The 26927-nt window shown below is 44.1% G+C and overlaps 3 protein-coding genes, 1 long non-coding RNA gene and 1 pseudogene across 8 annotated transcripts in view; 3 read left to right on the forward strand and 2 right to left on the reverse strand.

The window, feature by feature from the left end:
• The first annotated feature begins 1185 nt into the window (after positions 1 to 1185).
• Positions 1186 to 5486, forward strand: LOC111980323 (butyrophilin subfamily 1 member A1). 4 transcript variants are annotated; one of them, XM_070433726.1, is made up of 7 exons: positions 1186 to 1305; positions 2817 to 2897; positions 3582 to 3680; positions 3801 to 3902; positions 4011 to 4286; positions 4405 to 4483; positions 4589 to 5486. In XM_070433726.1, the coding sequence occupies exons 1-7, from the start codon at positions 1201 to 1203 to the stop codon at positions 5173 to 5175; spliced, it is 1329 nt and encodes a 442-aa protein (XP_070289827.1). In that variant the 5' UTR covers positions 1186 to 1200; the 3' UTR covers positions 5176 to 5486. The 4 variants fall into 4 exon arrangements, with proteins under 4 accessions (XP_070289827.1, XP_070289828.1, XP_070289830.1 ...); XM_070433727.1 differs by having other exon boundaries at positions 4014 to 4286; XM_070433729.1 differs by having other exon boundaries at positions 1251 to 1402; positions 4014 to 4286.
• Positions 5485 to 7025, reverse strand: LOC111981119 (nucleoplasmin-like; annotated as a pseudogene).
• LOC111980319 (ATP-dependent DNA helicase Q5) lies at positions 6947 to 22687 on the forward strand. Of its 2 annotated transcripts, XM_024011043.2 has the most exons (18): positions 6948 to 7180; positions 7444 to 7565; positions 7719 to 8240; positions 9094 to 9190; positions 9350 to 9624; positions 9790 to 9872; positions 17626 to 17847; positions 18131 to 18233; positions 18766 to 18802; positions 18911 to 18969; positions 19552 to 19625; positions 19740 to 19833; positions 19955 to 20131; positions 20368 to 21005; positions 21094 to 21139; positions 21264 to 21488; positions 21596 to 21668; positions 21746 to 22687. In XM_024011043.2, exons 1-18 carry the CDS (start codon positions 7087 to 7089, stop codon positions 21925 to 21927), a joined length of 3123 nt encoding a protein of 1040 aa, XP_023866811.1. In that variant the 5' UTR covers positions 6948 to 7086; the 3' UTR covers positions 21928 to 22687. The 2 variants fall into 2 exon arrangements, with proteins under 2 accessions (XP_023866812.1, XP_023866811.1); XM_024011044.2 differs by lacking the exon at positions 21596 to 21668 and having other exon boundaries at positions 6947 to 7180; positions 21746 to 21833.
• On the reverse strand, positions 9265 to 14294 carry LOC111980324 (uncharacterized). Its single transcript, XR_002879424.2, has 3 exons — positions 13714 to 14294; positions 11869 to 12052; positions 9265 to 11633 (listed from the first exon to the last, which is right to left on the reverse strand). It is a non-coding gene; the product is annotated as an uncharacterized lncRNA (long non-coding RNA).
• A 98-nt stretch (positions 22688 to 22785) lies between the features above and the next one.
• LOC111980320 (cerebellar degeneration-related protein 2-like) overlaps positions 22786 to 26927 on the forward strand; it is a 15190-nt gene continuing 11048 nt past the window's right edge. The window contains 1 exon segment of the mRNA XM_024011045.3: positions 22786 to 23385. Coding sequence (XP_023866813.1) covers positions 23307 to 23385 — 79 coding nt within the window. The 5' untranslated portion in view covers positions 22786 to 23306.

A 26927-nucleotide genomic window follows, 5' to 3' on the forward strand; every position in this document is an offset into this window, starting at 1 on the left:
TGCACACTCACAGGACTCTACACACTCARGCACACTGACACTCCAACACACACATAACATGCACACACATTTATACTGACTACAGACACGCACACATACTCACATAGAATCATTATTTAAGCTGCTGCTACGCTGTTTATCAAATATCAAATCAAATCAAACTTTATTTGCCACATGCGCCAAATACAAGTGTAGACTTTACTGTGACATGCTTACTTACAAGCCTTTAACCAACAGTGCAGTTCAAGAAGAAAAAAAGATTTACAAAGTAGGCTAAAATAAAAAGTAACACAATAAGAATAACAATAACGAGGCTATATACAGGGGGCATTGGTATCCTGATGTTTAGTCACCTACCCTATACATATACTGAACAGAAATATAAACGTTTTTTTCTACCTTATGTTATTTTTTAGTGCTACTTTGATATTGATTACTGCATTGTTGGGTTTGGAGCTTGCAAGAAAGGCATTTAATTGCATGTGACATTAAAACTTGAAACTAATGGATTCTCTCTTTAGCCATGTTGTAATGGAACTTGCTTTTGAAGTAACCTGAAATATATCACAGTTAACTACTCAGCTTCTGAAACTCAGATTCTCATGTCAAGTAGTGAACACTGGTTCATACTACAGAGAGGATGCCTTTACAATGTATTGAACGGGGCCCGGTTTCCCGAAAGCATCTTAAGGCTAAGTTAATCATTAAAATGGTTAGATGAACTTAACCTGAAGATGCTTTTGGGAAACAGGGCAGGGTCAACAATTTATATATACACACTAGATGATGTCAGGGCTGTTTTGATGCCACCGTGCCTCCATCTTGGCACTCCCCCAACGGAGTKAAAATATTTTGGAAGCTATAGAAATGCATTTATTAAAAGTATATATTTGTTTTTATCACGTTTATTATATTACAGACACCTTCATTCTCCTCTACTGATATAAGTAGGACATGGTGACATCCCGCCAACTTTGAGAAAAAAACACTTTATATCAGAGTTGTCTCGAGATGGCTATGCATATTCATGAAATMAGGCTAGTAGCATAGTATCTCTTTCCATTGAATACAGGCGGTTGACGTCAACAAACCTCATCGAATATTCAAAACGGGATTACAATAATGCTATGTATCCACCAATCCAAAGAAAGGATATAGGCGGGAGCTAGACAGCCCGGCGTTCCACTTCGTGGACAACTGATGTACCACAACAATCATGGCGACGCTGTTTGTCTGCCTTCGGATTCAGAAAACGGAGAGAGCCGAACCATCTTCGTTCCTAGGAAAATCTTGTATGTAAACAAGGTCAGTCATACTGCAGCATACAGTCAACTTGTTCTCCAGTAGAATTACTCCTGTGTATAGAAGACACCAATCGGCTTACATTACAACATTGTGACAGGTATGTCTAACTGCATGATTGTGTCAAATTTTCCATAAAATATGATACATTAATTTCGATTGCATGAAAATCCACAGACGTCACATAACAGCATGGCATTGTTTAGTGTCGCAAAAATAACTTAACTATCATGCATAGTGCAAAATTCGACATGTTGCAATGTCAACCAAGGATATATAGGATCAAACTCTCTGGCAGTGCCGCAAAGTCACACGACCCTGCTCATTACTTTTTGCGCAGACTGCGTGTGTTTAGACTGGTCTGTAACTGGGTCACTGTCACTCAAACAAAAGATCCAATACACATAGGCCTACTCTGAATACCTGAACAATGTTTCCTGTTTTTGTTTTCATGATTTAATTTGCCTACTCACATTTTTGTTGCATTGTATTCCATTTCCTTCCATTGTATTTATTTGTATTCTATTACTAAAGGTTGACATGAGTTTACCATGGATTTTATAACAAATGCCACCTGGTTTTGCTCTCCACAATGTGTGCTGATGAATATGCATTTCATTTAGTAATATTATTATTTTGCGCCAGTCATTATTATTTGGTCTATATTGTGCTTGCCATCCTCTATCTGTTTGTGCTTGGCTGTATCAGGACCCTGTTTGGAAGTCCTCCTAGGTAATCTGCTAAGGGCTTCAGTGGCACACTGACCTAACTCACGTGCCACATTTACCCTGCTGCTGACAGCAGACTTACTGGCTTAGCCCACAAGGTGTGTGTTTGTGTGTGTCTGTGTTATGGAAAAACAAAGGCCAAACACATTACTGCTGGCAGATGAGACAGCAGCAAAGAGCATGCAGGGCCAGTCACGTTACAGAGAGCCAAGTAACCTCTGCTCWGACTCATCACTGATCCTAACCAAGTTACTGATCAGTTGATGCCCCAGGCTCTAAAAGTGGGTAGGACCCCGTGCTTACCTCACAATGATATGACTTGAATAACATCCACACAATAACTAGGTCAGAGTATCATTAAAGATTCCAAAGGGGAGGCATTCTTCATGTTATGATGACCACAGAGGTGTTGCTGTTATGATTTGGTCCAGTATGATTAGCCATGTGTTGCCTGTCCTCCACCCTATGATTAACGATTTAAAGCAATCTTCTTAACAGTGGAGCTGCGTTACTCCTTTGGCCATAATGCCAATGTCTTTTAACTTAACTCCGGACAGAATATAGGGCAGTAGGGTGGAACAGCTGACACATTTCTAATGAAAGTCCCCTTAGAGAATTTAGGTGGTCCTGCTACCACTGAATCAGATCAGTGGTGTTGTTTTAGTTCAGCAGTAGCACCTGTCYATCTGAAATCCTTACACGGGTAGTGTATATTCTGTCAAGTAGAGGTTCCCTGTCTGTCAAGGTACATTTATAATGCTATTTTATCTGTCTTTTTCTTTGTAGAGTCTCAGCACAGTTTCCAAGATGATGCAGTGTTTCCACTTTATAGTCGAGCCGGTCAAGAACATCACAGCCAAGCTTAAGGTACAGTAGGTCAAACTCCTGTCATGCATTACAAATCCTACAAACAACAAAAACACKATTTACATGGTTTTTTGTTAAAATCTTTTTTGCTACGGTCAGAGATTTTATCATAAAGGAAAGTGACCTTGAAACGGCTGTGGAGGGGTTGTCATGGTAGCGTCACCAGTCACATGCTTACTCAAGTAGATAGGTTTTAATTGTTTCTGTAGTTTGATTTAATTACCTATTGATTTATATTTAAAACAAATCAAATCAAAGTTGACGTGTGTGTGTGTGGTATGGAAAAACCCAGGGAAAACAGATTACTGCTGGCAGATGAGACAGCAGCAGTGAGCATGCAGGGTCAAGTAACCTGCACGGACTGTTGATTTGATTTAGTTTCATTTGATTGTCTGAACAAGTATATGAGGGTGTTGTTGGGTAGATAATAGATGCTGTCAGGGGGGTTATGGGAGAGAGGAGATATCTTTCTTTCCTGCTGACAGGAGAAGAGCATGGTGTGCATTTTGATAAGGCCAAGTGGGTCCTTTTCTGGGTTGACCTTATTACTTTCTAAAGCACTAGTAAAACACCAATTTCTGTCCCAAATCTGTTTCCTTTCCTCTTTTCCTAATATTTATATTTCATTGCTACATTCTGTGTGTTCTATGGCTAACTCTTTTCACTCTTTTTTTTGTCTGTCAGGAATCTCGCAAGAGGGCGAAAAATGAGAAGAGAGAGCCACTGGAAGAGAATCAGCTGTTTATAGTGGAGCTGGCTAGAGACCTCAATCGAGTGTGCCAGGTACCCTGAAATATATACACACCTTTTGTAACATCCATTATACCAGTATCCATTGTCAGGTCTAGTTTGGAGGATAAACAAGTCTACTAAATCCCACACTTGTCTATGCCCTCTCTGCAGAGGTCTGAGGTGCTGGGGAACATCTGGAAACTAGAGGACATCTGGCCCACTCCTCTTTGCAGGGCCTTCATCCTGGAGTGGGCGTCTCTGCTGGAGAGCAAGGTATGGKGAGCAGGAGCCAAWATWCTGTAACAGCTATTAATATATACTGTATAGCTTGCAGGTGACTTTCTCCAAACACGTGTTYAATGAGTCTTCACCTGTTGTCAGCAGAAGAGYCCCATGCAGTCGGATGGCTGGCCAGAGGAGAGCGAGTGGAGGGAGCAGGACCTGTTCAGTGAGAATGAGATGGAGAACGCTAAGAGGACCATCATCAACTGGACCAAGGACCTGAGAGCCCAACCTGAGCAAAGTGTGTGGCCTGGGGAGGCTGTGGCTCAAGTTCTGGAGGACCTCCAGGCTGCATGGAGGAGTCGCKACATGCCCAACCTCRTGACAGCCATGGAACTGCTCATGTGGGTCTTACTGACACAGGGCCTYGARAAGGTGMGGGCCTCCTTAAATATCAATTGTCCCCCTTTAAAATAWATTAATGTATATTCATGWTAACAGCTCTGATATTTACCAAAMCCGCTWTTCTCCCTCTCCATCTTTGTGCTTYCAGGAAGCCATCCCTCAACAGTGGCTCATATGGAAGCAGAGGACTCAGAAGATAGGTGCTGCCCGCTACATTCCTCACTCAGGTATGTAATGCCTTGGACAGGCATTGACAGAGCCAGATGTAATGTTCACAGAACGTATTGTTAATTTGACTAATATTTGTTACTAATCTGTTATGTATATTCCAGTATGGGACTGGATCTCTAATGCAGCAGTGGAGATTTCCCTTGACCTGGACACGGCCAACCCTGACCTGCTGATCTCCAACGACGAGAAGAAGATGCGCTGCGGCTTCGAGAGAAAGYATGTGCCAAACTACCACCAGCGCTTCGATGGCTGGTGGTGCGCCACAGGGGTGGAGGGTTTCAACTCTGGCCGCCACTACTGGGAGGTGGAGGTGGGGGAGCGGGACTTTCGGCTGGGTGTGGCCAAGGAGTCAGCCCTGAGGAAGGGCTTCAAGTCCCTGAACACAGACACGGGCTACCTGACCCTGCGCCTYGAGAGGGGCACGGAGCTCAAGGCCCTGACTGTGCCCTTCACTGCCCTGCCGCCTGGTCTCATCCCCCGCAAGGTGGCCGTCTACCTGGACTACGACCAGGGCCAGCTGTCCTTCTACGACGTAGACAGCCGCTCCCACATCTACACCTACAATGAGAGCTTCAACGAGAAGCTGTTCCCTCTGTTCGGCACGACGGAGTTCATTAAGGACCTGGTGATCAAGTCCCCTGGGAGCAAGGCCTATTGCCTCTGTCCCACCCTGTGCCTGTGGGGCTGAACTTTCCCTCTTAACACCATCCCTCCACCCTATGGTTACCCTCTCATCACTCCTATAGAGTAATCAGAACCTTCATTACTGTAAAGAACTAGACCATCATGATATTGGATAGCTATGGGACCACTGATGTTGCTGCTTCTATGTGATTCTTTCWGCCTCTTCCTTACTCGAGTTATGCTATGCACTCACATGCTCTGTATTTTCGTACATTTGAAAGAATACCGTAGTATTATTGTAATCTATTGTGAAATATTAATCCTGCAATAACAATGRACTTTCRGTGATGAATAAATATACYAAYCTCAAAGGTTRTACTTTTTGTGCTGTGTTTTATTGAAGTCCTTCAAATTTGATCATGTTATTGAAGACCACTGTGATCTGAAATAAAAACACAATAACTATTTCATACTGAACTGTACAATGTCATAAGGGATCAAAATAGGTAATCCTGTTAAAAAGCTTAGCAGTTCTAGATTTGTTTACTTACCAAGTGGGGGTGTTGATGAGAAGACCTCCTCCTTCTCCTTCTTCTCCTTCTCCTTCTCCTCCTTCTCCTTCTCCTTCTCCTTCTCCTCCTCCTCCTCCTCCTCCTCATAGACCACTATGACAGCACAAAAATACCAGGTATCATTTGAATTGAACTTAAAGCCAAATAAAGAACCGAGTCCCAGCATTGACATACAAATAGTTTCTGATGAATATTTATTTTCATGCCATTCTCTCGACAATAACATCATTTTCTCATATCTCAATTACTTACATGTCAAATGCTGTCCAGAAATGAAGAGGGGGCCCTGCCCAGAGCGAAGATGACAGGTGGCATGAGCTCAAACCCACTGAAACTGACCATAGGTTGGCACATAGGGTGAAGAGTGGCAATGGGCACTGGCTTGCAGTATTCCCCAATTCTGTCCTGTACCTCCACTACATGCATCTCCTTACTGGCCTCTGCACTCAGACACATCTATACACAAGGGGAGCAGAGATTAGGGGTTGGGCTGTCATTGGACTATGTTTAGTTTTGTGTCACAGACTAAGTCAAAGTGATCTCTGCTAATGGGGTGTGTGGAGAGGGCTGGAGATGGACTAAAGACTTGAACAGACTGACCGTTCGGATAAAGAACTGATGCTCCAACAAATCCTCCGCTATTTCAAACACTGCCTTTCTCTGGGTGTCATTCAGCTCACAGCCTAGTCAGAGGAGAGAGGAGACCCTGGGTTTACAATACATCGTTGTGCATCTAGGTCACCAATTTCAAACCATCTCAAAGTGGCATTAACCTCAGTACATACCCCAGAGCACACAGACAGTGTCAGAAACAGAGGGTGAAAGGGAGAGATCCGTGTAGATTAAGTGGAGTGGAGTTATCCTCCTTTTAATATTCTGCAATCCTATGCCTCTTCTCTCCCTGCTTTATTGATAAATAAATCTGGGTTTTTGATTGTGTCAGTGTTTTTGGTTAGGGTGTTGATAAAGTGGTCTATGGAGGTCACCAAATTCAACCAGAAATCAAACGTAAACTGAGACTCACCTCACCGATCGAGACAACAAAAAAATTCGAGCATTAAAATCTGTCCTGGCCTGGGTCGTGCTAATCAGGTGCTAATCACAGCGCATTCGACTCTCATTTGCAAGGAAAACAAAGGCGTGTACCCATGGATGATGAATCCAATCAGAGTTGTGTGTGTTTAATGTTTTTTTGCACAAAACATAAACAGATCTGTTTCGGTCATTTGACATTAAATAAAAATGTATATTTAAAAGAGAACCGTAGATAAAATATGTTTAAAGAGATTCACTGGTAAAAAATATGGCTTCCTTTATTATGTGCCGACTGGCATGATGTCATCGATACGCGACGACGAGAGAATGAAGTTTGTTGTCAAGTTGGACGTTTTTCTAAATAAGAGATGACTTCCATTAAAAATGCGTTAAAAAACAATTTTGGGTTCGATAAGTTCCGATCCCAGAAGCAGGAGGACGTTGTTAAAGCAGTTGTTAAAGGTGAGGACCATAATAGACATGTTGGACTTACAATAACTTAACTTACCTATGAACGGCTCTTCTAGTTTTAGCTAARCTTAGCCAGCCGCGGGCTATCTAACTAGCTAGGTAGCTAATTAGCCAATTCTTCAACCAGTTCATTGACTGTTACCTACTACTAGCTAGCATGATCAYTTATTGTCATTAAACATATCTGAGTAATGCCATTGCCCAAATCGGACAGTCGATGGAATATTGTAAATTACTGCCCCTGTTGTGTGCAGGTGACAGGGATGTTTTTGTGTGCATGCCCACCGGGGCAGGGAAGTCCCTCTGCTACCAGCTTCCTGCAGTGTTGGCTAAGGGTATTACCTTGGTCATATCCCCTCTTATCGCTCTCATCCAGGTCAGTCTCTTCTTTAGTATTTTCTTCTGTTGTGTAATTTGTCCTGATTACATGATTGATTCTGATATAGACTGAGCTATCCTTAACTGCATAGCTAGCTGTGTATTTAGGTTTCTTCAATTATGATCCCTTTCTCTGTATCCACCATAACAGGACCAAGTGGACCACCTAAGGGACCTGAACATTCCTGCATGCTCCATCAACTCCAAGCTCCCTGCAGGGGAGCGCCGTCTGATCCTGGCTGATCTGGAGAGTGAGAGCCCCAGGTTGAAGCTGCTTTACATCACCCCAGAGATGGTGGCCTCCCCTGCCTTCCAGCCCTGCCTTACAGGCCTGCTCTCCCGGAGCCTCCTCTCCTACCTGGCTGTGGACGAGGCTCACTGTGTCTCCCAGTGGGGGCATGACTTCAGACCAGACTACCTCAAACTGGGCAGTCTGCGTGCCCGTCTGCCCGGGGTACCCTGCGTGGCGCTGACMGCCACGGCWCCCCAGAAGGTGCAGGAGGACATAGCAAAGTCCCTGAGGCTGCGATCACCGCTGTCCTTTGCCACACCTGTGTTTCGCAGTAACCTGCATTATGAGGTGGTGTACAGGGAGCTACTGGAGGACCCCTACAAGCACCTGCATGCCTTCATCAGGGAGACCCTGACCCTGGGGGAAGGCCCCAAAGGACAGGTTGGTGGACTAGATTCCCCTCTGACTCTCTCTTATATGCAGTATCTCTTCCTACTGTACCCTATATCTAATGGATGGTGTAATCAGTTAGGGCTGGGCGATATGGCCTAAAAATCATAAGTCCATTTTTTTATTATGGGCGATTCACAATATATATCTAGATTTAAAGGTCAAATACACTGCATTTCAAACAGTCAGCAATAATCTAATGAATTCAGGTCTTGTGATATTATACCTAGGGTAAATATAAGCCTTCCACAACCATAAAACCCACTAATAATGTAATTATTTGATCAAAATAGTTTAACCTGCCTTTTTGCAATATTCACTGATCTGGCTGAAAATGCCCGTTTTGCAACAAACTGAACATAAATTTAGCAGAATCAGTGTTCATTGATTCTCTGGTTTTAGTAGTGTCTGCTCTGCATGCAATTTGAGGAGTTGAAAGGTTAACTTCTCCTCTATTACAGTAAAATCATGGATGGTGTAATCAGAGTAATGTGTTTCGGTGACCCTATGACCGATTCTGTTGGAACAAACCTTAAATGCAAATAGCGAGTTGAAACCACTTATCAGGGAGGAAGTGATCTCTGTGTGTGTGTGTGTGTGTGTGTGTGTGTGTGTGTGTGAGAGAATGGGAAGGTGCATAGAGGGAGCAAAGGAGACAAGACCAAAAATACATGAGAAAAAGCAGACATAAACGGTCATAAAATACAAAAAAGTGATTGTTGCGATACAGGCATTTGGAAAATTGCACGAAAACATATATTCAAATGAATTCAATATGTCATCCAGCCTTGTAATCAGTGCATGGTACTTAGCTTGGGATATTTATCTGTATGTCTTTCTTCAGGGTTGTGGAATTGTGTACTGTCGGACCAGAGAAGGCTGTGAGACGGTGGCTTACCAACTGACTAAGCTGGGAGTCCTGGCCAAGCCTTACCATGCAGGTGAGACATCCCTCAAGGGCTTACAAACATTGTGGGGTAGGATAGTAAATGTTAAAGTTTAATAAAGACAAGAATCAAGCAGATTATTTTATTGATGGAGAGATGAGACATAACAAAGTGGGTGGCATAAATCTTGACCTTTAACTCCTGCTTGTCTAGGGTTGAAGGCAGGAGATCGCACAGAGGCTCAGACTGATTGGATGCAGGGTAAGGTGCTTGTCATTGTGGCCACGATCAGCTTTGGCATGGGGGTGGACAAATCTAATGTCAGGTTTGTGGCCCACTGGAACCTTGCCAAGTCACTTGCCAGTTACTACCAGGAATCTGGGCGTGCGGGGCGAGARGGGCTGCCCTCTTCRTGCAGGACYTACTACTCCCCCAAGGACAGGGAGCAGTTGAACTTCCTCATCCGCAAGGAGGTGGCCRGCAAACAGGTTACGTCTAACTACACTGTCAACCTGCCTCACAGGCTTGTTATTAGCATAGCAATATGATGGTGCTGTAAATGCATGGGGATTGCAATTGGTGTGTACAGTGTTCAAATKTTTTTATGTTTGTTTATTTAACTTTGAGCGAATGATTGTGTGACTTCTCTGCAGGCAAAGCGTGGCTCRGAGAAAGATCAGGACAAGGCTTCCATCACAGACTTCGAGGCCATGGTGTCATTCTGTGAGCAAGAGGGGTGAGTTATGTAACACAGGGGTTCCCAAACTTTTTCACTCAGACCCCCCCCCTTCCAGCATTGGGGAACATCTCTCGCTCCCTCTGCGCTCGCGCGCAACGTCTATTTCTGTGGGCACAAGCACTGTTCATGACACACCCCTCTTGTTGGAGGAGAGAAGATTTTGCAGGTTTAAAAGCTTACAATATTTCCTGCAAATCTACACATTTTGTCATGGTGTGGGGAGAAACCTTTGCAGTTTTAAAGCAAATTTTCTTGCAATTCTATATGTTTTGTCATGTGATATTTGAGTGACTCTCATTACAAAAAAATCAACAGGCTTGTTGATCTGAACATTTCTGACAAGTTATAAATGGCTCTCTAAGGTCTGCAATGACTGAGAAACTGATGATGCACTACATAATTATGACATTGCAACTTGTGCATTCTATTATTTAAATGTTCAAGAGTGTGTGTGGGGGGGCACAGCAGCAGCCCACAGTTTGGGAACCACTGATATAACTCACCACAATCATCTGCGTTTTTGTTTTATTTCATGCAAGAGAGATACAAAAGCATATTGCACTATTTTAGGCAGGCTAAGAAAATGCTTTTTCAGAAGGACGAGATGCCCTTTTTAACCTATGCAACAACTATACGGATATGACAGCATTACTCTTTTTCTGTTTTTGTGTATAACTGTGAAGCATTTTACAAGGCTTCCTCACTGCCCCAGTTCCATGTTTGTACAGCAGAGGGCAGGCATGGTCCTCTGAATCCCCTGAGGAATGAGATAATGGCTTGTTTTTGCTGAACTAATGCTGTGTTCACGTGCTAGTCGGAACTAGGAAACAGACTTTTTCGACTTGCTAACTGGTTGTAGTTATACACATGCCGCGTTCAACCAGTTAGCAAGTTGGACATTTCTGAGTTTCCTAGTTCCATCTAGCACTTGAACAAGGCAATAAAGCAAAGGAAGACCTTTACATAGAAGACATGGCAACACTCTCGCAAGGTGTTTGGCAAGATGCCTCCATTTAAGTGAGTTGTTGATGCGAACTGCAGAGGGCTCTTTCTTAGAGTCTCTGAGCCTGTGGCAGAGGTTGAGTTGACACCCATACAGCCTAGAACTGACAGACATTCATCTCCCCAAGCAATCTCCTGTGCTTCTATTAGGATCTTTTAGCTACATGTCCAGTTTGTATTACTTGATGCCTTTGTGTGTGTGTGTGTGATTCCATGCTCCTGTGTTCCTTGTGTTGTGTGGATCAGTTGAAGCCGTCCTAGAGGTCTAGTCTTGTCCATCTCTCACGTCAAAGACTGCTTTATTAGCCAGCAGAGCCCAGGGATGCCCCATGGAATGTTGATACTCCTGAAAGCCTGGAAGRCGGGCCTGTTTGGCTGCTTCTCAGGGAGGCTCTGTGTGTGTTTTGTATGGAGGTGTGTTGTTCAAGGGCCGGGCTCCTTTATAGATGGGCTCCACACCCTCCCCYRGGYWCCTCCTCATTCCTCCGGGGTTAAMAGGCCCATAGAGTGCRTCTCCAGAATGTCTCTCCTGGTGATACAGTGGTGACAGAGGGTTTTCAGTTCACACCACTCTGCATGGGTCRTCATTCTTCTGGGGTTTAGAGGTCCATAGAGTGCCTGTTGATAATGTCTCTCCTCATTATTGGGGGAAGTGGGGATTGTCTCAGGTTAGCTGACTATGTGGCCCCTTGGTTCTGGTTCTGTGACAGCAGCAGCACGTCAAACAGGTCATCAGCAGCATGAGCAGGAAGACCACTAGGAAAGAACACACCATTGACAACACCTTTTTATAGTAGCTGGCCTACATATTTGAATTATGTCTAGGCTATGTCCAGACAGGATGATTGATTTCACACTATCTAAAGTGATATTAAAGATGTTGGAGTTTCAACCTTTGCAAGACATGTTCTGAAGCACATGGTTAGGTGTATGGAGTATATGTCCACTGAGAGGTGTGTGTGTGTGTATATATATATGAGGTGTAGCTTACCGATAAAGAGGACGAGGACAGCGAAGGCCCCCATCTCCAGAGGGCTGGCGGTGGGGAGACCCTGCAGTTTGGCCCAGAGCTTCTGTAGCAGGGTCAGCATCTCCTCCCTGGCATCCATCATGTTACTCACACTGGGTGCAACTCTGTAGTATCTGGGTGCAGGTTGTGTGATGTGACCACTTTGCTGAAATAAAGGGATACAAGTGGATGGAAGATGGATGATTGATTATTATTACAATATATTGTTAGAATTATTAGAATCTAGGCATTTGTTTCATTCCTTATTCTTCACCCATAATAGACTGTGAGTCTAGAAGTCAGAGATGCTGTATGTTACTGTCTAACTATGTAGATGACCTGACACCAATGGAATGTTGACAAACCATTGTGTTCATCCTTGAATATATAGGCTAGCTGCTAGTGCATGTGTTTCTGATGAGTAGGTAGGACAGAGTGAAATCAACTGATTCCAGCTCCTCCTATAAGAAAGAGGAGGATCTAGAAAGTGTGTTATAATCTGGTAATATGTTGGTGTGTAAAGGATTTAGTTTTTCTGGGCCAGTGGGATTGTGTCTGTTCCAGGCTTACTAGAGTAATTATAGGGCTCTCCCAGCAGCATAGCTGTGAACTGACACACCAGAGTTATCACAACAGTCATGAGACCGATAGGAGGGTCCCACTGGCTGACTGTATAAAGGGAGGACTTTTATCTGTTATTTCAAGGGCAGACATCGATGTTTGCCTTGTTGTGTGTTAAAATATATTCTAGGTTTCTGTCAATTCTTTATGTACATATGAGTAGGCCATATGTTGCTGTTGCTATGGGAAAGTATGTTCCCTATGAACTGTAAATAGCAGTTGGGTGTGACAATTGATGCCAAGACAGAATCTTGCTCATATGAATTATCTCATGATCATCCCTCCACAGTTCTCCTCCTCATCACACTCTCTTTATCTTCTTCTCTCTAGCTATGCAGTTACACCAGTGTTACTTCTCTCCCAACCCTGATCACACTGTAGGCTACTTGATTACATTACATGTCTGTTCTCTTCATCACAACACTAGATTGACTTGGATTGGGATAGACTTGAATGTATTGATTCTATTAAAGGGGAAGTCTTTAGAAAAATAGAATAGTGCTTCAATTCATTTGACAGTAAAATGCTTTATTGACTATAGGTGTGGCATGTAAAACAGATACCAGACTGTTGGCTCAGTCTCTTTGTCCTGCTGTCTGTGTCCCTTTAAAGAGTTTCTGTTCCTGTTGTTTTGCTGGACCAGACCGAGTCCATCGTGGTGGAATGTGTTCTGTCCGATGTATTTTGTATGAATTTCACTGACAATAGTTTTTACTTTAGTTCTGTTTCCCACAGCTGCTCTGTCTCTCTCTCCCAGGTAGACTCCCACCAGCTGGTGTAGTGATAGATCCCAGTCAGACTGGGCTTTCACCAGTCTCAGGTTTCATGGCTAGGCTGGGGGGTATGGGAGCAAGTCTTCCCACAGTAGTAAAGTCTAGCTAAATATTCAGCTGTTAGAAATGTCATTATGGTAATGACAAACAGGAAGAGAGCTCTCCTTCTAGAGCTGTTCCAACTCTGGGCCACACTGTGTTCACATGTAAATAGCCTCCCTATTAATACACAGCTGGAATACACTGGTGACCGCTAAATTACTCTCTTCACATTCTTTTGGTTAGGCTATAAAGTATGCTAACACTGTTATTCTGGCCTGTATTTGCTGTATGGGTAGTTTGCAGATATGCAACAGAGTAAATAAAGGTGCTAAACTGTGCTTGTCGAACAAAGCAAATCAGTTAGTGATGTAACACAAGAACCAACCCCTACCTGAGTGAGTGGGGAGAGCGAGTTCCCTGTGTGTTGCTGGGTGAGCTGGAGCCAGCAGTGAGACAGAGGTGGTGACCTCGCCTCCTCGACCCAGCGGTCTTTTCAGGATTAGGGTTAGCAGAGATAAGTCCTCAAGTAGCGATTAGCATCGAAGCCAAGAGTTGACCAAAACCCCATCCGCTGTCCTCTGTACAGTCTGTTCTGGGTTTCAGAAAGGAAACAAATCGGGCTCGAAGTGAGCTTTCTCCAGCTGTCATTGGTTTGCTTTCCACTGTCTCTCGCTCCACTCTTACTCTCTCCTTTTATTCTTGCTTCTCTCCCAGTTAGTAGTAGCTGTTGTCATCTCTTGGTGCCAGTGGAAAAGGCAGCAGTTGTGCAATAGCAACACTGTTTATCTCCACTTTCAAAGGACTCCTGCTGTGTTTTTGTGCTCTCTGCCTGTTGTATTAATGCTAGTTCATCATGTATATATGCTAGTTCATCATCACCTCCTTCTGCTGTGAGTCGTTATCTTCTTCCTTCACTCCTCCTCTGGAAAGACTCTGTTGCTTCATGAGCTCTCTCTCTCTCTCTCTCTCTCTCTCTCTCTNCCAACCCTGATCACACTGTAGGCTACTTGATTACATTACATGTCTGTTCTCTTCATCACAACACTAGATTGACTTGGATTGGGATAGACTTGAATGTATTGATTCTATTAAAGGGGAAGTCTTTAGAAAAATAGAATAGTGCTTCAATTCATTTGACAGTAAAATGCTTTATTGACTATAGGTGTGGCATGTAAAACAGATACCAGACTGTTGGCTCAGTCTCTTTGTCCTGCTGTCTGTGTCCCTTTAAAGAGTTTCTGTTCCTGTTGTTTTGCTGGACCAGACCGAGTCCATCGTGGTGGAATGTGTTCTGTCCGATGTATTTTGTATGAATTTCACTGACAATAGTTTTTACTTTAGTTCTGTTTCCCACAGCTGCTCTGTCTCTCTCTCCCAGGTAGACTCCCACCAGCTGGTGTAGTGATAGATCCCAGTCAGACTGGGCTTTCACCAGTCTCAGGTTTCATGGCTAGGCTGGGGGGTATGGGAGCAAGTCTTCCCACAGTAGTAAAGTCTAGCTAAATATTCAGCTGTTAGAAATGTCATTATGGTAATGACAAACAGGAAGAGAGCTCTCCTTCTAGAGCTGTTCCAACTCTGGGCCACACTGTGTTCACATGTAAATAGCCTCCCTATTAATACACAGCTGGAATACACTGGTGACCGCTAAATTACTCTCTTCACATTCTTTTGGTTAGGCTATAAAGTATGCTAACACTGTTATTCTGGCCTGTATTTGCTGTATGGGTAGTTTGCAGATATGCAACAGAGTAAATAAAGGTGCTAAACTGTGCTTGTCGAACAAAGCAAATCAGTTAGTGATGTAACACAAGAACCAACCCCTACCTGAGTGAGTGGGGAGAGCGAGTTCCCTGTGTGTTGCTGGGTGAGCTGGAGCCAGCAGTGAGACAGAGGTGGTGACCTCGCCTCCTCGACCCAGCGGTCTTTTCAGGATTAGGTTCAGCAGAAATAAGTCCTCAAGTAGCGATTAGCATCGACGCCAAGAGATGGCCAAACCCCCATCCGCTGCACTGCTGTCCTCTGTACAGTCTGTTCTGGGTTTCAGAAAGGAAACAAATCGGGCTCGAAGTGAGCTTTCTCCAGCTGTCATTGGTTTGCTTTCCACTGTCTCTCGCTCCACTCTTACTCTCTCCTTTTATTCTTGCTTCTCTCCCAGTTAGTAGTAGCTGTTGTCATCTCTTGGTGCCAGTGGAAAAGGCAGCAGTTGTGCAATAGCAACACTGTTTATCTCCACTTTCAAAGGACTCCTGCTGTGTTTTTGTGCTCTCTGCCTGTTGTATTAATGCTAGTTCATCATGTATATATGCTAGTTCATCATCACCTCCTTCTGCTGTGAGTCGTTATCTTCTTCCTTCACTCCTCCTCTGGAAAGACTCTGTTGCTTCATGAGCTCTCTCTCTCTCTCTCTCTCTCTCTCTCTGTCTTTGTCTCTCTCTTGCTCTCTGTCTCTCTCAATCCTCTGTCTCTCTCTCTCTCTCTCTCTCTTACTCTCCCCTCCTCCCTTGGTGAGACTGCCTCTTTCCCCCCTCTTTGAAAACTGTGGAGACTGGGTTTCCATCCGAGGTAGTCTTGCTTTGTGTGTTATGGAGGTGGCTTGATTAGTATTCCTCCGAGACACTAGCCTGTATGAATGTGTGTACGACTGAGTGGATCTCTGTGTGTGTATACATGACATAATARTGTGTATTGAGTGAAAGAGCAAGCTGTTATACAAAGAAGCGGAACAGCCATACTCTAAAGAGTGAATAGACATTCAGATGTTTAAATCTATTTAAAAGTCATTTAGAACAGTAACATCCTCACCAACCACCACCCATGGCCAATCTCACTCACCTACAAGTCTCCTAAATGTTGGTTTGCTATTCAGACTAGACTCTAGGGAAGCAGTTATTTTATAGAACCTCGTCTCTGTTTCACATTATTCACACAGGAGTCATTCCACACCCACAACCCCTTTTTCTCCTCATCAATCAAGTTTGTCAGAATAGAAGGGAGTGGTGTGTCTGAGTGAGCAGAAACCACATCCAGTTCACAGACGTATCGTTAAACTGGTGTTTTACTGGAGAATACACTTCACACTCCTGCAGAGTCACTGCATCTGATTTCAATAACTGTTTGACCCATTTTGATTTGAATGAATCTTTCCATACATATTTGCCCATGGTAGAAGTGGTCAGAAAGTGTCTTTTTTTTGTTGTTGACCAAAACATTCTAGCTCAAAGTTACCCATTGCTCAAAGTGGACCCGTTTTGCGTCCCCCACAATTCCATGAGACATCCATGTCTTCATCACTGGAAAAGATAAACAGTTGAGTTTTAAATCATTTAAAAGCTTACAAAAAGGGTTGTCAAAATATTAGATTATTTCTTCCCAAAACATGTTTTACCTTTGATGTCAATCATTATGGTGGGGCATGCAAAAGAAGTCACCTTGAGCACCTATATCGCCTAAATGTTTTGGCATTCAGGTTTCAAAAAGCAGTGGTCTAAAGTACTTAAGTAAAAATACTTTAAAGTACTACTTAAGTTTTTTTTTTTTGGTATCTGTACTTTACTTTACTATTTTATATTTTTGACTACTTTTACTTTTACTTCACTACATTCCTAAAGAAAATTATGTACTTTTTAATCTTTACATTTTCCCTGATACCCAAAAGTACTCCTTACATTTTGACTGCTTAGCAGGACAGGTCAGGAAAATTGTCCAATTCACGCACTAATCAAGAAAACAACATCCCTGGTCATCCCTATTGCCTCTTATCTGGTGGACTCACGAAACACAAATGCTTAGTTTGTAAATTATGTCTGAGTGTTGGAGCATGTCCCTGGCTATCCGTAAATGTGCCGTCTGGTTTTCTTAATATAAGGAATTTAAAATTATTTTTACTTTGATATTTAAGTGTATTTTAGCAATTGCATTTCCTTTTGATACTTAAGTATATTTAAAACCAAATACTTTTACTCAAGTAGTATTTTACTGGGTGACTTTCACTAATAAATGGTAGTTATTGGTAGTTATTAATCAATGACGATCCTCTTTTGTCATTTCTCCATGACACAATCATTGTATAATTCCTCCTATCAGCAGCATTAGCTACTTTTCTGATATCATACTGTGTCGTGCACTTTTCTGTATTCTGAGTCTTAATGAGGAATGCACAATATCTTGGCTCTGAGCATTTTGAGACGCTGTGGGCTCTACTGAGCTACTCTGTAAATGCAAGGCCTCCTAGGGGTTTGACGTCTAGCATGTCTGTGCAATATGTTTTCTCTCTCACACCTGTATTTCTGGGCTCTCTCAGCTGCCGCCATGCCACCATCTCCAAGTTCTTTGGGGACCAGAAGCCGGACTGTGCGGGAGCCTGTGACTACTGTCGTGACCCCAAGGCTGTGCGGGCCCAGCTGGAGAAGGGGGCTACTTTGTGCACCAAGACTGGAGCAGCTCGGAGCACACAGCCCAGGGGCCCGTTTGGGTTTGACCGTGACCTCTACGCCGGGGGGAGGAAGGGCTACGGCTTTGAGAGGTCAGAAATGCAACGGTCTAGTAGCCTGGAGGCCAGTCTAAGTCTGTTGGTTAAAGTAGAAACAGACTGGCATCCAGGCTAACATTTGTTGTAGTTTTTAGTTGCTAACAGGGCAAGATGGGGGGTCTTTCCTTCTGACTTGCTATTCATGTTTTGGTTGCACTATTTGGTTGGGTTAGAATTATTTTAAAATGTATTGTTGATTTTAAAATGTGCTTTCTAGCTGTCACTCATAGACAGTACAGTAGGAATGCTGAGGTCTGTGGTGATGTCATCTCCTCAGGCATGATGAGGAGGGCTGGGAGAGCGGAGGTGATGATGATGGCTCCGAACATCGGAGGAAAGAGTTTGGAGATCTCTTCAAGAAACAAATTAAGCTGCGCAAGGTGAAACCTCACATTCATGTACTGTGTACATGCTGTACATGGACAGCCCTGCTGTCATACTGTTATACACAACATCTGACTCATAAGCATTCCATTGCTTCAGTAAACAAACCTTCATACACTGTAGCAGCTCCCTCTCTCTCCACATCTGTGTTCCAGCTGTGGCCAGCCAGTCAGCCAGGCAAGGAGGCTATGGGGCTAGGGGCCCCTGTAAGGCACCATGTGGTAAATCTCTCCCATATGTGGAGTCAAATCAGCACAACAGGGCTATTCAAATCCATACTATTAATCCTGACAAACAAAAGATGTGTTGAGTTGAGCCATTATTTTGAGACTGTTGGTTTGAGATGCTGCCAGCAACAGCATGGGGCTTGGAACACTGAAACACTAGCAACTAGGTGAGAGAGGCAGCGGTCTAGTGCTGGAGTGAGGAATTTGAGGGGCCCTCTGTAGGTTCTCTGCTCTAACTGACAATCGCAGTGTGAGGGGGGTGTCTTATTTCCCTTTGTTTTCTTTTCTCTCTTTCCTCTAGGTGTCTGAGGGACACACAGATTCATTTATCCCCCCAGGTGGGTTCTCTATTGTTGTAATATCAGTGTAGACAAGCAAAGTGACTGACTAATAATACTGTTATGTGACTGAATGGGTTTGGATATTGTGTTCAAATGTGCCTGCAGATGATAACTGCCCACTCAGGGAGGCCAGCAGCCAGAAAATCCCCAGACTCACTGTCAAGGTACAGCTCRACTATGGAAACGTCTCACACACGCGCATGCTCACATGCATGCTCACGTACGTGCAAAGCAATATGCACATTCACATGTGTTTGATGTTTAATGCACATGTCCTTGTGTATTCAGCYTCTCCACCATCATGAGATGGTTTAAATCCTTTACCCAACAAGATGCTGTCTTATCCAGGGTCCCACTCTCAATATGTGATCAAATGCACAGAGCACTGAACATCTATGTTTGCAGATTGAGGGAACAGAGAGGGGTTGTACTACCACTGTGTGGTTCATACATGTATTACAAGAAWACCCATTTTCAAGGAAAATATTTAGCCCCATTTGTATCTTTTTTTAGCAATGTCTGACTGATTGTATATCATGATTTAAAAAAGTTTAAATAAATGTATGTATAGTGTTGATTTTATTCTGGAGCTGCTACTGACCAGTTCTCCCTTGTAAAGACATGCTTTAAATCTCAATGACACTTTCCCTTTAAGGGAGGATGAAATCAAATGAATACTTCTTCACTTGCCTTTAAAAAAAATTGTTTTGATGAGAGTGTGTGCCAAATGTGTGCATCAATTCTAGGCCCGGGAGCACTGTGTGGCCCTGTTACAGGAGGCTCTGAACAACCACCAGGTGGCAGCAGCAGACACACACAGGTACCAGTCACTACTAACCACATGCACCTAAAATGCCAAGTCACTGATACCACTGGGACAGCTGAAGTGACACTTGGATTTCTTTCTTTGCCTTTTTCCCCGCCCCTCACCCAGCTCTGACACACTCTCCTTGGCAGTGGATATTGAACATGAGGTCTTCAAGATCACAAAGTCTTCCAACCTGTACAAAGCAGCTGTCCTGAAGAGAGTAAGTAGCTCCTGACTACTGTCTAGTTTATTGTACAACTCTAAAGTCACTTTATGTATCAAGTCCTATGGAAGCTATTCTTATTAAGTTATTCTTTCACTCAACTAACTTATCTCTAAAGGTATCAGAGATGAAGAAGGGAGGGGCTGCCTCTGCAGGAGGAGGAAGAGGAGAAGGGACCAGCGGCTCTGGGGAATCCACAGAGATAAAGACTGAATCCAAAGACGAAGCAGCCTCCTCCTCTTCCTCCTTGACCGAGGAGCAGCAGGGCTTCACGCCCGCCTCACAGATCTACTCAGTAAGGCCCAACACCACAGCACACAGAGGACTCTGCTTTTACTTTGCCTTAGAAAATACTGTAGGCTCCTTTATAAGCAGCAGTAATGACTAAATATGTATCTACTGGCTAATGCATTGAGACTGTCTCAGCCCATTTAGTAACAGGATGCAGTCAGTGTTATTGTGAGTCAGCCTCATACTGGGTTCTATTAGTAACTAAGCATCCTTCCTTCTGTGTCTCCTTCTCTCCACCAGCTAAAGCGGAAGAGAATAGGAGCAGGTCTGAGGGGCTCCTCCAACCCCTTCCAGACTGCCAGTGAGCTGCTGAGGGCCTCTAACTGTGAGGGCTCCACTACAGGTCCAGGGGCCAACAGGGGGACAGGGAGCGGGGGCCCTGACTGCCTGGCTGGGTCTGGAGAGTCAGCCGGTGAGGAGGAGAGGGGGAAGAGGAAGGAGACAAAGACTGGAGATACAGCACCAACCATCAGCTCCTCCATCAGAGCTAAAGCCAGTGCAGTCTCTGCCTTCCTGAACAGTCCCACCAAGACAGGAGGCAAGGCCCTGAGCAAGAAGCAGAAGCTAGCAGAGGCTGCTAAGAACTCCCGCAACATTACCCAGTACTTTGGGAAGAAACCGATTGAAAAGAGTCAAGAGGTGGAGATAAGAACCAATGATGTGTTGTCTCAGGCCTTTTCAATACCACCCCAGTCACTCCCCACTCAGGAAATCACACCTGCTACTGMCTCCATGGATACCATCCCTATGGACACTAGTCCCATGGAAATCATCCCCACGGAAACCATCCCCATCGAAACTATCCCCACAGAAACCAACAACTTGGATAATGATGATGAGGAGGTTAAAGAGGAAGCTAAACTGGACTCTATCACAGTGTAAGATGTCCCTCGGAAGTTGATTGGTCTTTGACTGGTTTATTCCGTTATGCGCCTCTCTCTCTAAACTCCTTTGTCTTCTTCACAGGCAAAATGCACATGAAAACAAGGCTAAATCGTTGCTAAAACTAAGGGTATGGAGATCAATATTATATTGCCACAACAGTCTTATTGTGTCGTCCATGTTTTTTTAACAGTAATGTAATGATGACATCATTGTTAACATCTACTACCACATGTTCTCTGTGTGTGTGTCAGCTATGTGAGGACAGTGAAGAGAGGGAGGCCCTCCCCGCAGCCAAGCGTAGCTGCCCCCTACAGGACAGCAGGAAGAAGGTGACCTTTAACCCCAAAGTCCAGGAGACTGTACTGGAGCCAGGGAGCCCAAGCAAAGCCCCCAAGCCTGTGTCTCTGAAGGAGGTGGCTGACATCGTGGTGCGCTGTCTAGACCCCTTCTATACGCAGGGCAAGTTTGCCACCAAGGTGAGGGAGAGCGGGAAGGGGCATAAGCTGTGATGAAGATATTTAGTTCTTCATTTGTCACTTTTTCAAATTGTAGTATTCCAAATGTGAAATCTTCCTTGTTATAGGAGCTATTCAAGTCATTTGCCCGCTACTTGTCTCATCTACTAGCAGAGGGGAGGAGTAGGGGAAGAGGTCAAGGTGAGGAAGACAAACATTGTGTGTGCACACTAGCACAAGCTGCCTTTTCTAATAATGAACTATATTTGTGTCCACAGTGAAAATGCAGGCCAAGAATCTGATAAAGAAGTTCTTCAGCGGTGTGAAGCGCTGTGAGAGTGAAGCAGACTGGAAGCACCTGAAGGGACCACACAGCACTGAGACCMCTGAACACAGAGGGATGGGAGGAGGCGGGACTATGAACGGAAAGGTGGAGGAGGATAACAACCTGGGGGTCTGATCCCTTCATCCACTCTCTCGCTGTCCAACTGATTCCCTCCCTCACATCTCTCCCAGGCCAAGATACTGAGCCGTTACAGAGATGATATGCTGCTAGGCTGTGTCAACTCCAGGCTCGTGCTGTCGTGGCGTGGAGAGCCGCTGTAATGGCGGCCATTAAACATGTACTGTATACAGCACGTCTGCTGGTGCTGCTATGGAACAATTAGTCATCCCTGCTCAATGCCGAACAGAGGTGGCTCTTTGTTTGATGTTAGCACCATGTGACTAGGACATGGATGCTATGGTTTTACCAGGTCAAACCCTGCTGCTACCTGGTCTGTCATTCTGCCTGACTAAAGAGYACACCCAGCTGGATGTGTAACAGCCACACTCTATCCTTGATTGATTTTAGAGCTGTAATTTAATGTATTTTTGTTGTTTGTTTGTTTGTTATTAGTTGTTTTCATGAGATTCTCAATGAGAACTTTTGTTTATGCTGAGGAATCCCCAAAAATATTAGTTTTTTCTCTTGTCCATATGGTACAAAGTTATCTTGTCTAAAAAGATCAGAGCTGGCCACTCTGCCTGTGCTGGTTGGTGACTGGGTGGGTGCCTTTTCAAACAGTCAGTCATTTCAAACATGATGGAATCCAAAGAGCACTTGATGCACCAATGGGGGAAAAGCTCCCAGCCATCACAGAAATGTATCCACAAAACCCAGCCATCACACACTATTGCTCCATGTGAGACCTGTTTACAATAAAATCTCTAACACTGAATGTCTAGTGGCTGGTACTAAGTGGCTCATGGGCTATATACAATTAGATTAAGTGGAGAGACTGTTTTATGGAGCAGCATCTTCCCCTGTATAGGGCAGGGGGTTGGGGATCGTTGCAGAATGGATCTGGAGACTTATCAGTGCAAAGCTCGAGTGAGTGGGGGCTTGTAACAACAACGGCCTACGTAAATCACAATGGCGGGGGGGGGGGGAATTATGCGTGGCATTTGCCAGTGTCACACGTTTTGTTCTGTGAACGTACACGTCTCAATATTGTACAATTTATTTCGTACGTTATTCTCTATTTTTATTGTAGGCCGACAGTGCTGTCGTTGCGTATAGGGACTTGCTTACAGTGTCCAGTTTGTGCGAGCATTTGTCGGCCTTGAGATATTAATTGATGCATCTGTCTCATTCGAATGGTTCATAGCAGAATGTTGGGGGCAGGTGCGCCCGCGGCTTTCCTAGTGAATGATAAAGGTCGCTGAAAGGGTTACGGTTTGGGAGGCTGCGCTGTTCGAGATTTCGTGGTCATACGAGGCATGCTTTCGCTTCCGGGCGAGCGGTCAGAGATGTTACAGAGCGCACGGTAAACATCCACAACGATAGACCGAGCATCGATGCTTCGTGCAGGCAGGATGGAGGAGTTTGTTACGGAGGAAGATGAGCCATGGTACGACCAACGGGATTTGGAGCAGGGTGAGTAGACTGACACACTATTGTTGTTACTTTGTGGCCGTTGTGGTTATATTTGTTGCAGGTTTTGTTTAGCCTTGTATGCGAATCATTCCCGATACAATAAAAACATTCCCAGCAAAAAGCAGCTGATGCTGGCTACCGACCTCATCACTGTCATTTAATGCAACAACCTGYAGATGTATCAAAGGATGCTAATTGACCCTTCAAGAAAATAAGACGATATTATTGACATTATTCATTTCAAGAATATATGACATATTCTGCAATTTTGGCTCGATATACAAGCGTGCGTGTCTGGAATGGACTACTGTTTTAATTGTCGATATTATCCTTGATATGATCAAACTGAGATTTTGTGATGGCGCTCATGCACTTTAAAGACGTACCCCAAGTCCCATACATTTGAGAATGAGGCGTGGGAACTATCGAAATTCTGCTGCAGGTTTCACCTGTCAGACCATGTTACACTCTGTTATTCTCTCCTCTGTGTGTGTGTGTTGCTCTCTGACACACACAGGCCTACTTCCGTTTCTCTCATTTCCACCTCTGTGTATAGGCACTGCTCTAGACTTTCCCTTTATCCATTATCGAGCTCTTTGCCAATTATTCTGATCTTGTCAGTGACGTGCGTGTTCTCAGAATAACCCTACTGTCTGTCTGACTTCACCCTCCATCTCTCACATCACATATGATGAATGGTCACGTGCCAACCCTCTGCCCTCGGTTGTTTTCCTCAAGTCACCAAAATACTGAGTCGTGGTTCCCTCTTGCATGGGGATGTGCTGGTGAGGTATTAGGTGATGGAGCCTGACATCAGGCTGACAGACCGAGAGATGATCTAAAACAAGTGGGATATTCAGGGAGACAACTGGTTGACATTCGCAGGATTCTGTGGAATTTTGAACAAAGATCCTATGCAGTTGCAATCTCTGAGTGAAGAAAATGTCAGAGTTCTGTTTTTTAAATTGTTTTTTATTACTGGTTAGACTGAAGACACAGGACATTTACTAACCTAATGTCTGTGCTCTGATAAATCATAGGGATCAACAATGGAGACGCTCCCAAATAATCTATGTTTCGAGATGCTTGTTGAAAAGGCACATAATACACACAAACTTTTCCATTCACCCAGAGCTTAGTCTGATAATACATTCCTCCTATAGAGTGACACACCCCTTTGTATCTCTTCCTCAACTGGTTGATTTAGTTAACTCAATTGAACCCCATCGTCTGTCTCTTTCTCCACTAATGGCTAGATTGACATAGATGAGGGCCTGTGTAGTCTCTGCTCTCACTCCCTGTGTATTGATCTGGCAGAGCAGTGTCTCCCACCTCTGGTCTTATCCCCATATTTCGATACAGAACGGGAAAGAAGCTATTGTTTTAGCATTTTAAATGTCTCCACAAATGATGATATAGGTCAAAGCCGTATTTTCCTAGCAATCATTCATTCTAAAGGGTAAGGTTGGTATATTACGATGGTAGGCGGTGTGAGTTCCAGATGGTGTGATGCGGTATGTACAGTATATGTCCTTCCCTAGCCCAGGCCTCGTCCTCCACGTCACCCCATTGACCGATGACCCAGAGAATAAAAGTAGCTTTGCGTCTCATCAGTGTTTCCCTGGTCAGGATTTGGGAACCAGGTGGGTTCTGCTGTTCTGCAGCCAGCAGCAGGCTCGATATCATCTCACAGCGTTATCCAAAATGGAGAGTCGGAGCATTAATCCCAGCTGGATGATCTGTTTAGGAGGGCCTCAGACATGGCCTCTCAGGCTGGGATCAGAGATTTCAGCCTGGGGGTTAGAGAGATTTGAGGCGACCCTGCATGTAAAAATGTAATAGTACAGTTTTAGCATGCTGTTCCAACCAAGGGGTCATATTGTATTTGCTATGGTCTATTTCCACTCACTTTCACACAGAGTGAATAAGTGATTATTATGTAAGTGATCTATGATCTGTATTCAGGGCTGCTCACTTATTGCACTCAGTGGTCATAATCATCAGCTCAACATGTGTATCCTGTCTGTCCAGGTGGTAGGGTATGACGTCATAGTTGTAGCAGCTGGTGCAGTGTGGTTGTGACGTGCTTCACTAGGTGCTATATAAGTTATACACATCCGAGGGCATAAGGATGATGCATAACCACACGTGCAGAAGGCTGCAGTGCACATGAGCTATGTGTGTGCCAAGGTTGCCATGGGGGGGATGTCAGTTTGACAGTGTAATTGCTTTGTCCTGTTACAATTCTTATGTTATTCACTTGTATTCAATGAAGTGGGTACATGATTTCTCCTATTTACCGGGATATCTCTTGCCCTCTCAGCAAACTCAGATTCTTATCCGTTTGCCAGCACAAACAACCGTTGTGCGGCAGCGTTTTGATAAAGGCACAACCATAAGATTACATAACTTTTAAGCTTTAGACAATGTGTACCAGGCACTTTTGTGTTGGTCACGTAGCGTCTGTGTTGTAGTGATTTATTTGGAATGCTTGCTCTATTGTCTCACACACACACACACACAAGAGCTGGTACTGTTTATAATACAGACCCTTATCCCTCTTCTAGTTCTCTCTCTCTAATAGTCTGTCCATTGTGTTAAAACGGGAAGATATGGTAGCCTACAGATGAGCTAATTACATTTTTAGCTACAGTACCAGTCAAGAGGTTGGACACACCTACTCATTCAAGGGTTTTTCTTTATTTTTACTATTTTCTACATTATAGAATAATAGCGAAGACATCAAAACTATGAAATAACAAATATGGAATCATGTAGTAACCAAAAAAGTGTTGAACAAATCTAAATATATTTGAGATTCTTCAAAGTAGCCACCCTTTGCCTTGATTACAGCTTCGCACACTTGGCATTCTCTCAACCAGCTTCACCTGGAATGCTTTTCCAACAGTCTTGAAGGAGTTCCCACATATGCTGAGCACTTGTTGGCTGCTTTTCCTTCACTCTGTGGTCCAACTCATCCCAAACCATCTCAATTGGGTTGAGGTCGGGTAATTGTTGAGGCCAGGTCATATGATGCAGAACTCCATCACTCTCCTTCTTAGTCAAATAGTCCTTACACAGCCTGGAGGTGTGTTTTGGATCATTGTCCTGTTGAAAAACACATGATAGTCCCACTAAGCGCAAACCAGATGGGATCGCGTATCGCTGTAGTCATGCTGGTTAAGTGTGCCTTGAATTCTAAATAAATCACTGACCGTGTCACCAGCAAAGCACCATCACACCACCTCCATGCTTCATGGCGGGAACCACACATGCGGAGATCATCCGTTCACCTACTCTGCGTCACACAAAGACGCAGCGGTTGGAAACAAAAATCWAATTTGGACTCATCAGACCAAAGGACAGATTTCCACTGGTCTAATGTCCATTGCTCGTGTTTCTTGGCCCAAGCAAGTCTCTTCTTCTTATTGGTGTCCTTTAGTAGTGGTTTCTTTGCAGCAATTCGACCATGAAGGCCGGATTCACGCAGTCTGCTCTGAATAGTTGATGTTGAGATGTGTCTGTTACTTGTGAAGCATTTA

This window comes from Salvelinus sp. IW2-2015, linkage group LG20, assembly GCF_002910315.2.
Source record: "Salvelinus sp. IW2-2015 linkage group LG20, ASM291031v2, whole genome shotgun sequence".
Lineage (NCBI taxonomy): Eukaryota > Metazoa > Chordata > Actinopteri > Salmoniformes > Salmonidae > Salvelinus > Salvelinus sp. IW2-2015.